At 39.1% G+C, this 13988-nt stretch overlaps 1 protein-coding gene across 7 annotated transcripts in view; it reads left to right on the top strand.

Annotated features, from left to right (window-relative positions):
- The window catches only part of BTBD7 (BTB domain containing 7), an 81360-nt gene that overhangs the window by 53391 nt on the left and 13981 nt on the right, over window positions 1–13988 (top strand). For 5 of the 7 annotated variants that reach the window (XM_006100508.3, XM_014465930.2, XM_023764084.1 and 2 more), the window contains 5 exons: window positions 570–778; window positions 2234–2309; window positions 8196–8356; window positions 10662–10805; window positions 12765–12954. In XM_006100508.3, the coding sequence (XP_006100570.1) occupies window positions 570–778; window positions 2234–2309; window positions 8196–8356; window positions 10662–10805; window positions 12765–12954 (780 nt within the window). The remainder of the gene's footprint in view (window positions 1–569; window positions 779–2233; window positions 2310–8195; window positions 8357–10661; window positions 10806–12764; window positions 12955–13988) is intronic. The other 2 variants (XM_014465931.2, XM_014465932.2) reach the window with 2 other exon arrangements.

Raw genomic sequence — 13988 nt, 5'->3', positions numbered from 1 at the left:
TTCACTTAAACTACTTATTCCTTTATAATTCACCAGAATTAATCCCAGATGAGCATCAAACTGCAAAATTTTATTTGTATTCTGAGGTATTAAACTGTCAAAGTGCAAGTTTTTTTTATTAGGGTAATACAAAGAGCAGGTGTCCTCATAGTTCAAAGAAGATAGCCCACCTTCTTTGCAAGTGCAGGTTCTTGTGGTCAGTCAGTTGTCATCCATATCCGTCCTCTGGCAAATTCCTACAGCTCTATCATTTCTACCTAGTTTTCTTTCCCCTTTGGTTCAATATCCTGGGGGTTTTCACATAGATATTTATTTTCTTAAACAATTGTGAGGATTCCCTGCCTTATTCTATGGATCTGACTCTTTAACAGCAGATTTCCTATAGAAGTCATAGTCTATTGTTACTTATTATTACCCCATCCCACCAAGTCTTGGTGATTTCCATGAGATTTTATTTATCTCCTTGTTCTTTTTTACTATGGCTACTTTTAGGTATAGTGTCAAACACACTAATGTTCATTGAGTAATATTTATGATTAATCTCAAGAAGTATTTGCCTTCTTTTTTAGGCTGTGAGGATATCATTGCTGAGAGCATCTCATTAGATACCTTAATTGCCATCCTCAAGTGGAGCTCTCATCCATATGGCTCCAAATGGGTGCACCGACAAGCTTTACATTTCCTCTGTGAGGAATTTTCCCAGGTCATGACTTCGGATGTTTTTTATGAGCTCAGCAAAGACCATCTACTTACTGCTATCCAGTCTGACTACCTACAGGTAACCATTTATACACCTCTCAGATTCATTGTCATTCATATGTGCACCAAGAAACCCATCTGTACTCTGTTATTCTCCCATCTGGAGATCATCCTACCTAGGAATGCCCTCTTCACATTTGTACAACAAAGCCTTGTGGCTCTCTGGCCCTTTGTGCACTCTAACAACATTGTGAGCCCTCCTGGGTCCTGACTAACCACACCAAAGGGTTTGAGGCAGTAGGCAGGGTCAGAAGCACATCCCAACAGTGATTTTCTTGGCTTCCATGAGTAGTGAATTCACTATACATATACAGTTTCTTATTTTTGGTGGAGTGTGAGATACTTAGACTGTAGACAGTAGTTTAAGCAGCATAAAGTAGTAGTAATAATTTTTGATCTACTCAAATACTCATAAAAACTCTGTATATGTGTACTACCAAAGTATAATAATGTTTTCAACTACTTATTTTTAATCCAAAACAATTTTTAGCAAATTCTGTGTTCTTGACTTATATATCTATCTATACTTTTGTAATTAAAACTAACAGTGGATTTAAAATATTGCAAAAATATTTTTAGGTATGTTCAAGCTTAATTTTCTTTTGCATCAGTTGTATGAATATTATGCAGAAAATTGTACAACAGTTTTAAATGTTATGAAGGCAAAAACCCATTAAGCCATTTAATTTTTATAGTTTTACTAAAGAAATTATAAAATGCTTTCATCTCAGTCAGAAGTGCAGCGAAAAGTTAAATAATTCATTTAGTATCTGTGCTTTGATTGCAGCACAAATGTTGTCATGTTGGATTTCATTTACTAAGATTTGTGTTTATTAACCTTGTTTTACTGTCTTGTCCAGACTGCATGCATCATGGAAGTTAGGGTTTGTCAGTTCTCAGGTTATTGTCTTTAGAAGCTTCATGTTTCTTCTTAGAAAAACCTTGGAGAGCAGCCTAGATTTGCTTTAAGATTTAAGATAAAATATGAAGAAATGAGGGGTACCTTGGCATTTCACAAATTGTGCTTAAAGGGTCTTAAAATCAGTAGACTATCTTTTGGGGATAGTAGCCACTCTGTATCCTTAATCTTTAATTTTTATTTATTTATCTCCAACTTGTTCCAAAAAGAATTTAAGGCAGCTGTATAAAGACCATATAGTAAGATAAAATAAATTTATAATAGGTGAAGAAAACAATAAAGTACAAAATAAAGATGGAAATAAGAATAAAAAATTTAGTTGGAGCAAAGAGTGAGATTACTGGGCAAAACCCATGTAACACAATCTCTGTATTTGCTAGTGATGGACAAAAAGTTTAACGAACATTTCAGACAGCCAGTGTAAAGAGTGAAATTTGGTAGGCAAGTTGCATGTTGTATTTACTTTATGACCTAGGTCCTAGGAGAAATCATTAATGAAATTAACCATTTACCTAATTTCACCAAAATAAGAATAAACCATTTTTTTTATTATAGGCAAGTGAACAAGATATCCTTAAATATCTGGTTAAATGGGGTGAGCACCAGCTGATGAAAAGAATAGCAGACAGAGGTAAGCTCAGAAAATTAGCTTGCACTGTTTTTCCCAAAAGCTTACTGACATGATGCTACATGTCAGTCTTGACAATAATCACTGTTGCCTGGTGAAAATAAAAATTTTTACAATTGGCAAAATCCTTTAGTGGAGAGGAGGGTATACTTTGTTAGAGATAAATATACCACAAACTTATATTTTGCGGCTTTAAAAGGATACTTTTTTTAAAATTGATTTTTAGAGGAAGAAAGAGAGAAACAATGGTTTGTTGTTCTACTCATCCATGCATTCACTGATTGATTCTTATATGTGCCTTGTCTGGGGATTGAACCCACAACCTTAGCATATCTGAACGATGCTCTAACCCAGGGGTCCTCAAACTTTTTAAACAGGGGGCCAGTTCACTGTCCCTCAGATTGTTGGAGGGCCGGACTATAGTTTAAAAAAAAAACTATGAACAAATTCCTATGCACACCGCACATATCTTATTTTGAAGTAAAAAAACAAAACGGGAACAAATACAATATTTGTATTTGCATGTGGCCCACGGGCCGTAGTTTGAGGACCCCTGCTCTAACCAACTGGGCTACCTGGCCAGGGCAGAATACTTTTAATGTTATCTTTCTATGTTCTTAATATTAAATGTTGACTGATTTACAGTAGTAGTAGAAGTGAAATAATTAAAGTATTATTGTTGGTGAAAATGTTCTGTAATTAGAGAGTGGAGATGGGTGCACAAAGTAAGTTTATTAAAAAACCAGTATTCTTCTAGAATGGTGAGTTTTATGTTATGTGAATTTTACCTCAATAAAAAAATATATATGACTACCCCAAAAAAGCATATTTGCTGTTTATTTTTAAATTTGTGGAAGGTAAGGGAGAAAGAATAATTTTGAGTGGCCTCCAGTTGGGAATACTGTAGAAAAGATGGAAACATCATAATAGGAGGTGAGCTTTCAACTTTGGAAGCTGATTCTTTTATTTATATCCAGGATTAGTCTACCCCCCTGTACTCCTTTCTTCATAGAATATTGTATTTCTATGTAATGAACCCAAAACAAAAAACTTTAATTAGAAAAATTAAATACAAACTTTCCTTCCCTGTCATTTTTCAACAGCTTTATTTAGGTACTAGAGGCCCAGTGCACAAAATTCATGCAGTTGGGGGGGGGGTTCCTCAACTCAGCCTGTGCCTTACCTCAATCCGGGAGCCCTCAGGGGACGCGGAGGTGGGAGAGGCTCCCACCACCGCCACTGAGCTCGCCAGCCATGAGCCCAGCTTCTGGCTGAGTGGCGCTCCCAATGTGGGAGCACACTGACCACCAGGGAGCAGCTCCTGCATTGAGCGTCTGCCCCTGGTGGTCAGTGTGCATCGTAGCGACGGGTTGTTCCGCCATCAGGCCGAAACCAGCTCTTCGACATCCTGGATTGCAAGAGGGAGCAGGCCAGGCCGAGGGACCCCACTGATGCATAATCGGGGCCGGGGAGGGATGCAGGAGGTTGGCCAGCCAAGGAGGGACTGCGGGAGGGCTTCAGGGCGTGTCCAACCTGTCATGCTCAGTCCCAATTGGCCGGACCCCAGCAGGAAGCTAACCTACCGGTCAGAGCATCTGCACCCTGGTGGTCAGTGCACGTCATAGCGAGAGGTTGAGCAGCCTTATATCATTAGCATATTACGCTTTGATTGGTTGAACGGCCAACTGGACGACTGACACTTAGCATATTAGGCTTTTATTATATAGGATAACTTACATACCACAAAGTTCAACTCTTTAAAGTGTTCATGGTCGGTGTTTTTTAGTAATAAGTTTATAGAGTTGTTTTGCCACATTTTTAAATATATAAAAATATCAAGCTAGCCTGTCTTCAAACCTTCTTATATATCTCTTTAATACACTACTATTCAAGTACTAGGGAACAAAAGCAGTCTTCCCATTTGATTTCATTTATTTCTCTGTGGCCTGCAAAAGCCTTTAGCAATTCTAAGATTTGAAATTTTTAATAAAATAACCATTACTATTAGTTTGGGACATTTTTGTAATGCCAGTATACAGTCTATCCCCCTTGCCTGCAGATTATGTATTTGCAAATTCACCTACTTGCTAAAATGTATTTGCATTCCCCAAATCAGTACTCTTAACACTTTCATGGGCATTTGCAGACATGTGCAGAGTGACAAAAAATTTGAGTCTCCTGATGCATATGTTCTCACCTTAATTTGAAACAAGATGATGCTTTGCCTTCTTGTTTCTGCTCTCATATTGTAAACATGTCCTTTCACAGTGTATTTAGTGCCATGTTTTTTGCATTCTTAACGAGGTTTGGGGGTAATCTCACTGTTTAAAATGGCCTCCAAGTGTAATGCTTAGTGCTGTCTAATGTTCCTAAGCATACGAAGGCTGTGATGTGCCTCACAGAGATAATGTGTGTTAGATAAGCTTTGTTCAGGTATGAGTTATCTATTGGCCATGAGTTCAGTGTTAATGAATCAACATATATGTTACTAAGGTTTCTTTAAACAGAAACACACACAAGACAGAGTTATATCTTGATCAGTTGGCAAAAATGTGACCAGAGGCTCCCTGGAACCTACCCCTGTGTTTCCCTTAGGAGCAGTGATTCAGTGTTCACAGCGGCTTTATAGAACACTAGAGGCACGCTGCATGAAATTCGTGCACGGGTGGGGTCCCTAGGTCTGGCTGGCGATCAGGGCCGGGCCATTTGGGGCCGAAGGCACCTGCAGGATTGGAAGAGGAGGCAACTGTCTCTGGGCCGGGTGCAGAAGGAACGGATGCCAACGCCACCACCGCGCAGTTCCCTGCCTCCCACCCTCTTCCTTCCTGCAGCGGGCCGTTTGGGGTCTGCTGGCTGCGGGGAGGGACAGGGCACGGGAGATTGGCCACAGGCCCCAAGGAGGGAGCTGGCCCTCAGCCCCCCTGGGAAAGGGGCTGTGTTTGCTGCCACCCACACCAGTTTCCTGCCCCAGCCCAGGGCCCAAAGGACCCGGCGGGGTAGGGAGAGGAGGTGACAGTCGCCGGGCTGGAGGCTGAAGGAACGGACGCCTAATGCCAACACCGTCACTGCACAGTTCCCCGCACCCCCCCCCCACCCCCCCCCCGGCGGGCAGATCAGGACTTGCCGGCTGGGGGGAGGACAGGGTGCAGGTGGTTGGCCGCCAGCCCTGAGGAGGAAGCCGGCCCTTGGCCCTCTCTTGGAAAGGGGCTGCACCCACCACCACCCACTCCCATCCCAACCCAGGGCCTGGCCCTGATTGGGCAATTGGGGCCTGCCGGCCGGGGGGAAGGGACTATGGGAGGTTGGCCGGCTGGGGGAGGTTGGCTGTGGGAGCACACTGACCACCAGGGGGCAGTTCCTGCGTTGAGTGTCTGCCCCTGGTGGTCAGTGCGCGTTATAAGGACTGGTCATTCTGGTCGCTTAGGCATACACACACACACACACACACACACACACACACACACACACACTAGAGGCCCGATGCATGAAATTTGTGCACTCGGGGGGGAGGTCCCTCAGCCCGGCCTGTGCCCTCTCCCAGTCTAGGACCCCTTGAGGTATGTCCGCCTGCTGGCTTAGGCCCGATCCCTCTTGTAGTCAGGGACCCCTTGCTCCTTACTGCCCGCCTGCAGCAGAGGCGGGAGAGGCTCCCGCCACTGCTGCTACGCTCTCCAGCCATGAGCCAGGCTCCTGCATTGAGCATCTAGCCCAGCTGTGGGCAAACTACGGCCCGCGGGCCGAATCCGGCCCGTTTGAAATGAATAAAACTAAAAAAAAAAAAGACCGTACCCTTTTATGTAATCATGTTTACTTTGAATTTATATTAGTTCACACAAACACTCCATCCATGCTTTTGTTCCGGCCCTCCGGTCCAGTTTAAGAACCCATTGTGGCCCTCGAGTCAAAAAGTTTGCCCACCCCTGATCTAGCCACTGGTATTCAATGCGTGTCACAGCAACCAGTCATTCCACTGTTCAGTCAATTTGCATATTAGGGTTTTATTATATAGGACTCGAGGCCCGATGCACGAAATTCATACAAGAGTATGCCTTCCTTCCCCTGGCTGCCAGCACCGGCTTCCCTCTGGCACCGGGACCTGGGCTTCCCTCTGGCCACCAGCAGTCGTCCGGAAGGACATCTGGTCTAATTAGCATATTACGCTTTTATTGTTATAGTTTGCCAAGTAACAAGAATTGGGTGTATGTCATGTTACATAATCATTATAGCCATAGGTTTTTTGTTTTGTGTTTTTTTTCATTGACATAAGATTGGTAATGCCATATTTATTTGTGGCAGATAATGACCATCCTTGATAAAATTCCCTTAAAGTAGTAGCTTTCAGCCCTGGTCAGGTTGGTTGGAGTGTCGTCCCATACACTGGAAGGTTGCGGGTTCAGTTGAGGCACTTACTGATCAATGTTTCTCTCTCCCATCCTCTCTCTCTCTCTCTCTCTCTCTCTCTCTCTCTCTTTCTCTCTCAAATCAATTAAAAGCATATCCTTGAGCGAGGGTTGAAAAAAATATAGTTTTCGGATTGGGTTAGAATGTCAGGCTCTTTTACAGGAATGAGAAGGAAGCTAAGCAAACCGGGTTACACTTTATTTTAGTCACCCTCATAGATTAGGGTTTTGACCTTACCTGTTACATATTTGGGAGTTTAAAGTAAGATTCCGTTTGAAAACACTACTAAAGAAAAAAAATTTTTTTTTTTTTAAAAGCAATGCCTTGTATAAGTATGAAGGCAGATCATAGCAAAGCAAGGACAAAAACCTTTTTCACACACTTGCGGCAATTTTATTTCACACAACTGCAGTAAACGCTTAACTTCTCAAAAACAATCTCTTTACCTACCTATCACATGATTTAAAGGAAATACCAGTTAGCCTACAGACTTTGCAAAATACCTGGCATTTATATTCGTGAATAATAAAGATCTCCTTTTAAAAAAAATACACCCCCTAGATTAAAGACATGATTAAAAAGATTCCCAACATTTATGTAAATTTTTCTCACCTCAGTATTGTAAGCATGGTAAATCTTCCCCTTTTACTAATACCCAATAAAGAAAACCTTTATTCTCTGCTCTGGACAATGGAAATATACATGTTAGAGATTAAAGGGTTTGCTTATATGCAGGAACATTCCCATTTTATGGAAATTTGAGAGACTAGCAAAGAATTTTAGAGTGTACCTTATTTTGCTGCCAGGAGATTAATATCTTGTTAAGTTGCTTTTAAACAAATGGTAGCCTAATGAGTATACCATTAACCTACAGTGACCAGAAATAGCACTTGCTCTACAGTGTCCTTATTGTACTAAAATCTGGTCACAAAAGTGAGAAAGCTTAAGAAAAAGCCCTCAGTCAAACTAGATTTTAATAGATTATCATCTTTTCCTTTGAGTTAGTGTACAGAAAAAAATCCTCTATTTTGTAGTGCAGGAAAATCATAAAAGAATGTTATACTGTTGACACCATGCTTTTTCTCTGTCAGAACATTTTTATTAACTAAACTTCATAAAATATAAACATAATTTGTCTTGCCAGTGTGACTCAGCAGTTAAGCGTCAACCCAGGAACCAAGAGGTCACTGGTTTGATTCCTGGACAGGGCACATGCCCAGGTTGTGGGCTCAATCCCCAGTGGAGGCCAATCGATGATGTTCCTCTCTCAGATCAATGATGTTTCTCTATCATCAATGTTTCCATCTCTCTATCCCTCTCCCTTCCTCTCTCTCTAAAAATCAATAAAAACATTAAAAAAAACATAAGTTATAACCCTTTTTAAAACAGGTGTACTAAAGTATAAAGAATGGTACTGAAAATATACTAGAGAAGAAAGCCTTCTGAAAATTTGGATTTGCTTGGAGACTTTCATTTTCTGTCTCACAGAACCAAACTTACTGAGTGGCACTGCTCATAGTGTGAACAAAAGAGGTGTGAAAAGACGAGACCTGGACATTGAAGAGCTTCGAGAGATCCTTTCTTCTCTCTTACCTTTTGTTCGTGTTGAGCACATCTTACCTATAAACAGTGAAGTCCTAAGTGATGCAGTAAGTGTCTGTCTTCATTTGTCCCTTTCATGAAAAGAAAATGCACTAAAATGTATAGGCTTATCTTTGTTTATCATTGTAAATAATTATACTAACAGAGTATTGTGAAACTGAATTCATTGAAGTCAGAGACAGATGTCTGTTTTGTACTATATTATATCCCCCGATCCCTCATACCTGGCACACAGCACAAATAAATGTTTGGTGAATGAGAATTGAATGTGTATATCATTGTTACTTTTGCAAGAGGATAGTTTCTTAGGGTTTAATTCAGCATTTGTCAGTGTAGATCAAGTATATTCTTATTAAAAAAGGAAAGGTTAGAAATTACCTTTGGGGAGACTCTTCAAGAACAGAAATAAATCAGAAAACAGGAGGAAAGGAGAATGAATGGTTCAGTGTAAAAAGGCTGAATGAATCTTATAATGGTATTTCAGTTAAAAATTAATGGAGCTGATTTTGTTAATTTTATTTTTTTAAGTGAGTTTTTAAACTAATAGAATTGTTCAGATTAATGGATGGGAGGAGAAATATTACAAATATTAGTTCCTCATACATTGGTTTATAACTTTAAGGTAATGCTGTAAACACAATAGTTTTTTAAAGGTCCCTAAAAAGAACATAATTAAGGATGGGTAACTCTTCCAGAATGTAAAGTACATTTTAAAAGTCTAATTATAATCTCTGATGCTAGCATAACAGGCAAGACAAATAGCCTAGAAAAAGATCCTAATTAATAAAAGAATTAAACATAGTAAATGAGCTATCACAAATCAGTGTGGTGCTAGACTAACTGATGAATGGGGAAGGGAGGACATTTGTTTAAAGTTAAACCCTCATTTCATTTGCACAGAAAATTAATTCCTGTTAGATTGAAGAATTAAATATTAAATTGAAACATGGAAAACTAGAAGAAAAATATTTATGGAATCTCTGATTAGAAAAATGTGCAGTCTCATTAGTAATCACATACCCCAAAGAAAGCAAAATAAAACAGTAAGTTATCATTTTTTCACCTATTAGGTCAGTGATTTTTGAAATAATAATACTATCCCATAAGAGAAGTATAGCTGGTACATTGATAATATTGTCATTAAATACTTGGAATTAGTCTAAATATCTAAGAACAGGGAAAATAAGTAAATTATAGTACAACTACGCAACAGAATAGTTTGCTGTCCTGAACAGTGGTTATAATTACTAATAGCGCATCATGGAAAATGCTGATAATGGAATATAATTTTAGAAAGAAGGATATAAAATGTGTATTTTATGTATTCTAGAATGCAGTTACGTTAAAATTCATTTGAAAAAAGGAAATATAGCAACATTATTATAGTTGTAATAGGTTAGAGTTAGGAGTTTTTTCTCTAAATACCACCTACTGCTAATTTTATTAGTTAAAAATAATTTTAATGCAGCAATTAGACATTTATTAATGTTTAACAAGAATAAGATTGTAGAAACAGTGTTTGGTCTTGTTTAAAATCCGAGACTCAAACCGCTTTGTATCCTGAATTTAACTTAGAAAAATATTTTAGAACTTTGGTTTAGTAGACTGAGAAAAAATATATTGATACTCTTAATTCCATGGCTATCACATAAGTCCCCACCCAGGAAAAGTTTGCTAATAATAGCTGTCAACCGGAAGTTCTAAGCACTATACCAAACCCATTTTATCCTCACAGCCACTTTATGTGCTGTGGGTACTTGTTTTATATTCTCCTGGCATAGATGAGGAAACAGCAGGGCTACCACAGTTAGTTGTGTGGTGTCCCATCTCCAGGGCCATCTAGGAGCCCTTAAAGTGAGGCCCAGGTAAAAGGAGATGTCACGGTCACAAGGTTGTTAAATGGGGAGTTAAGGTTTGAGCCAAACCTTAAGCACCATGTACAACTGCCTATATCCTTGTACTGTAGATACTAGCTCTCTAGTTCTTGATTTGTCTTGGGGGGAGGGAACTGAGTTGGGGATGGAATCAGTTCCTAGATGAGCAAGGAAAAAAATAATAATTGGTTTCATTAAGAATTTTGAAAGTTCAACTCGTTACATTTTTTAATTAATACAGCTCTTGTTTTAAAAACCTCATTCCTCTGTTTAGAGAAAAAAATGGGAAATTATACTACCTTTTATTTCCAAGTCCTTTAAATATTATTAAACATTTGAAGTATTTTTAAATTTTACATACATTCCTAAATTTTTATACAAATGGTAGTTTGAACATTTTGATTTGTAGGTATAATTATTTTTATGTTAGTATTGTAGTGCTACACAAATACCTTTATAAAAAATAATTTTTTTCAAGATGAAAAGAGGCTTGATTAGTACTCCTCCATCAGATATGCTTCCTACATCAGAAGGTGGAAAGTCAAATGCCTGGTTACGGCAAAAAAATGCTGGAATATATGTTCGTCCTCGACTCTTCTCTCCCTATGTGGAGGAAGCAAAGGTAATGAAAAAGATTTTCAGACATTAGATCACTGTATTATAAACTGTAAGCACAAAGTATTTATTGTGGCATTATATAAATATTTGGAAATGGCCTATATGTCCAGTAATCAGAAAGTAAACATAAATTCTAGTTTGACTGCTCAGTAGAATACTTTCCTGAAATGTTTAATTATCAAGCATATTTTTATAATTTAGGTCATGTTAAACTGCATTTTACATTTTTCTCATTTTAGTTTTCTTGTAAAATGTTAACTTGAAAGGTTTTTGTTTTTTTATTGAAATGGTTGTCAGTATTTTGTGATCTTCAGCATGGGAAAATGTCCTGCAAGAAGATTGCACACACTGTGTCTTCCTTCATAAAGTAAAGAATTGCCATCATTTCTTGTAACACATTTCTGTAACACATTCCAGCTGACTGCTGGAATTTGTGTTTAGTTTATAATAAGAGCACATACTAAGAAAACATTTCAGGTCTATTAAGCAAATAGTTGGCATTATGACTATTATAACAATTCTTCTAGAAAATATGGTAATGTAAAAATGAAATACTGTAATTTTTATTAGATGTATTCAGCCAGAAGAATTTTGGAGTGGCCTTTTGAGAAACAGCTAGTCTTTGAAAGTCAGAAATCACCATTAAGCTTTATGAAATAAAGTAAGAGGCAAAACAGTGTGTGTTTGGATATAGAATTATTTATCTTGTTTTTATTATCTGAGTTCCTAGTTTAAGATACATGAAAGGATTTGTGAGTTTATTTTGTTCGACTGATTGACATTTCAAATAATTCTAAAACAGAGAGAAAAAGCAGAATGGTTGTGCCTGGTCTTTTTAAAGTAAATTCAGTACTCAGATTCCCTGAAGCAACTGAGGCCTTTACAAAAGGTTGAGTCTGGGGATAAATGGTCTGTAATAAACTAGACCTACCCTCCATTCTGCTTTGTCTGAAAAAGTAAGTTCATCACTAGTCCTCCTGGAACTTCTGTTTTTCAGATGGCTGTACCCATACATAAGTAGATAATTGCCCCAATAAAAGTAGAAAATGTTTATATTTATATCATTTTGATCGGTTTAGTGAAGTAGATTAATCTAAAACTGATTTTTAACAACTGGGTTTATTTATAGACCTATTCAATTTATTTTTTAAATATATTTTCATTGATTTCAGAGTGGAAGGAAAAGGGAGAGAGAGACAAAAACATCAATGATGAGAGAGAATCATTGATCGGCTGCCTCCTGCACACCCCCTACTGGGAATTGAGCCCGCTACCCCGGCATGTGCCTTGACCGGAATCGAACCTGGGACCCTTCAGTCCGCAGGCTGATTCTCTATCCACAGAGCCAAACCAGCCAAGGCTAGACCTATTCAATTAATATCAGTTCTTAATATTTTGTCTTTTGAGCACTTTTGAAAAATTGATTTTTAGAGAGAAAGGAAGGGAAAGGGAGAAAAAAACATTGATGGGAGAGCAGAACATTGATCAGCTGCCTCCTGCACGCCCCTACGGGGGATCAAACCCAAAACCCAGGCATGTGCCCTGACTGGGAATCAGCAACCTTTTTGGTGCACAGGACAACGCCCAGCCAATTGAGCCAATGAGCCAGGGCTTTTTTTTTTATCTGATGTTTAGCCCATGTATACATGTTTTCTTTATAGTAACTTTATGTGTAATTTACTTCTGATTAATTTTATATCCTTCCTGTAAATTTTAAATACTTCAATTGAAAGGAAACTTTTCAGAAGTGGTTATTTTTTTTTCCAAAGATACTCCAAAAGATCATTTAAAAATTAAAGAGGTAGGGGTACTTTCTCCTTTCACCACTAATTATAAACTTCATACACTGGAAGCAATGAAGTAATTCCCTTTTTATATGATGAAAGTAATAATATATCTCCAAATGTTATTTAACAGAGATGAAGGGTTTACTAATCCTATTAATACTGAATTGTTCTTTCAGTCAGTGCTAGATGAGATGATGGTGGAACAAACAGATCTTGTGCGTTTACGAATGGTTAGAATGTCCAATGTGCCAGACACACTTTACATGGTCAATAATGCCGTACCACAGTGCTGTCACATGATCAGCCACCAGCAGATCAGCAGTAACCAATCAAGCCCTCCTTCGGTGGTAGCCAATGAGATTCCAGGTAAGGCTGTAATGTGTTTTAGGCATTTATACTTAAACTAGAGGCCCAGTGCACAAAACTTGTGCACTGGTAGGGTCCCTAGTGGCTGCTGGCTGCTGGCCAGATACTCCCTCCCTTCCCCTGGCCGGCCCCGCCCCCTGGTTCAACTCCCAGACAACCTCCCAGTTGAGGGGACAATTTGCATACTATCCTTTTATTTTATAGGATAATCTGATCTTTTTGTAATCCTTTTGCATGTGGTAATTCTCTCCTGGTCCAATACCTGGTATGCATTGTTCTCTTCAAAGTATAAATGCTGCCCTGGCTGGTTTGACTCAGCGGTTAGAGCAGCAGCCCTCAGACCCAAAGGTTGCAGGTTCAATTCCAGCCAAGGGCACGTACCTCGGTTGCAGGTTCATCCCCAGTTCCTGTCCGGGCACCTGTAGGAGGCAGCCAACCACTCAGTGTGTCTCTCTCATGTCAGTGTCTCCCTCCCTCCCTCCCTCCCTCTCTCTCTCTCTCTCTCTCTCTCTCTCTCTTTCTCTCTCTCTCTTCCTCTCTCTCTCTCTTTCTCTCCCCCCCCTCCCCCCTTTCCTCCTTCCCTTGTCTCTCAAAAAATCAATGGAAAAAATGTCCTCGGGTGAGGGTTTAAAAAAAGAAAGAATACATACTTATAAGCTAAATTTTTTGTTTTGAATTTTATTTTATAGTAATAGGTATATACAGTTTTCAGTTTCACCCAGGGTTTCTCAGCCTTGGTCCTCTTGACAGTTAGGGCTGGATAATTCTTTGTTGTGGGGCTGTCCTGTGCATTGTGGGGTGTTTGGCAGCATCCCTACCCTGGGCTCCCTAGATGCCAGTAGCACACATGTACACACATCCCTTTGTAAGCCTTAGGAAACATTTTTCTGTTTCTAGATATTGCCAAATGCACACTGTGGGGCAAGACCACCTACTCCTGAGACCACTGATTTACAGGAATTTAGATAGTTCATCAACATAGGGTATTTTTCACATTATAAACCCCATTGGGGATAGCATTATAAACTTGTATC

The sequence above is a fragment of the Myotis lucifugus genome, unplaced genomic scaffold (genome assembly GCF_000147115.1).
Source record: "Myotis lucifugus unplaced genomic scaffold, Myoluc2.0 scaffold_316, whole genome shotgun sequence".
In the NCBI taxonomy this organism is placed as follows: domain Eukaryota; kingdom Metazoa; phylum Chordata; class Mammalia; order Chiroptera; family Vespertilionidae; genus Myotis; species Myotis lucifugus.
The sequence above is the reverse complement of the archived record's forward strand: the minus strand, read 5'-3'. Positions and strand labels throughout refer to the sequence as shown.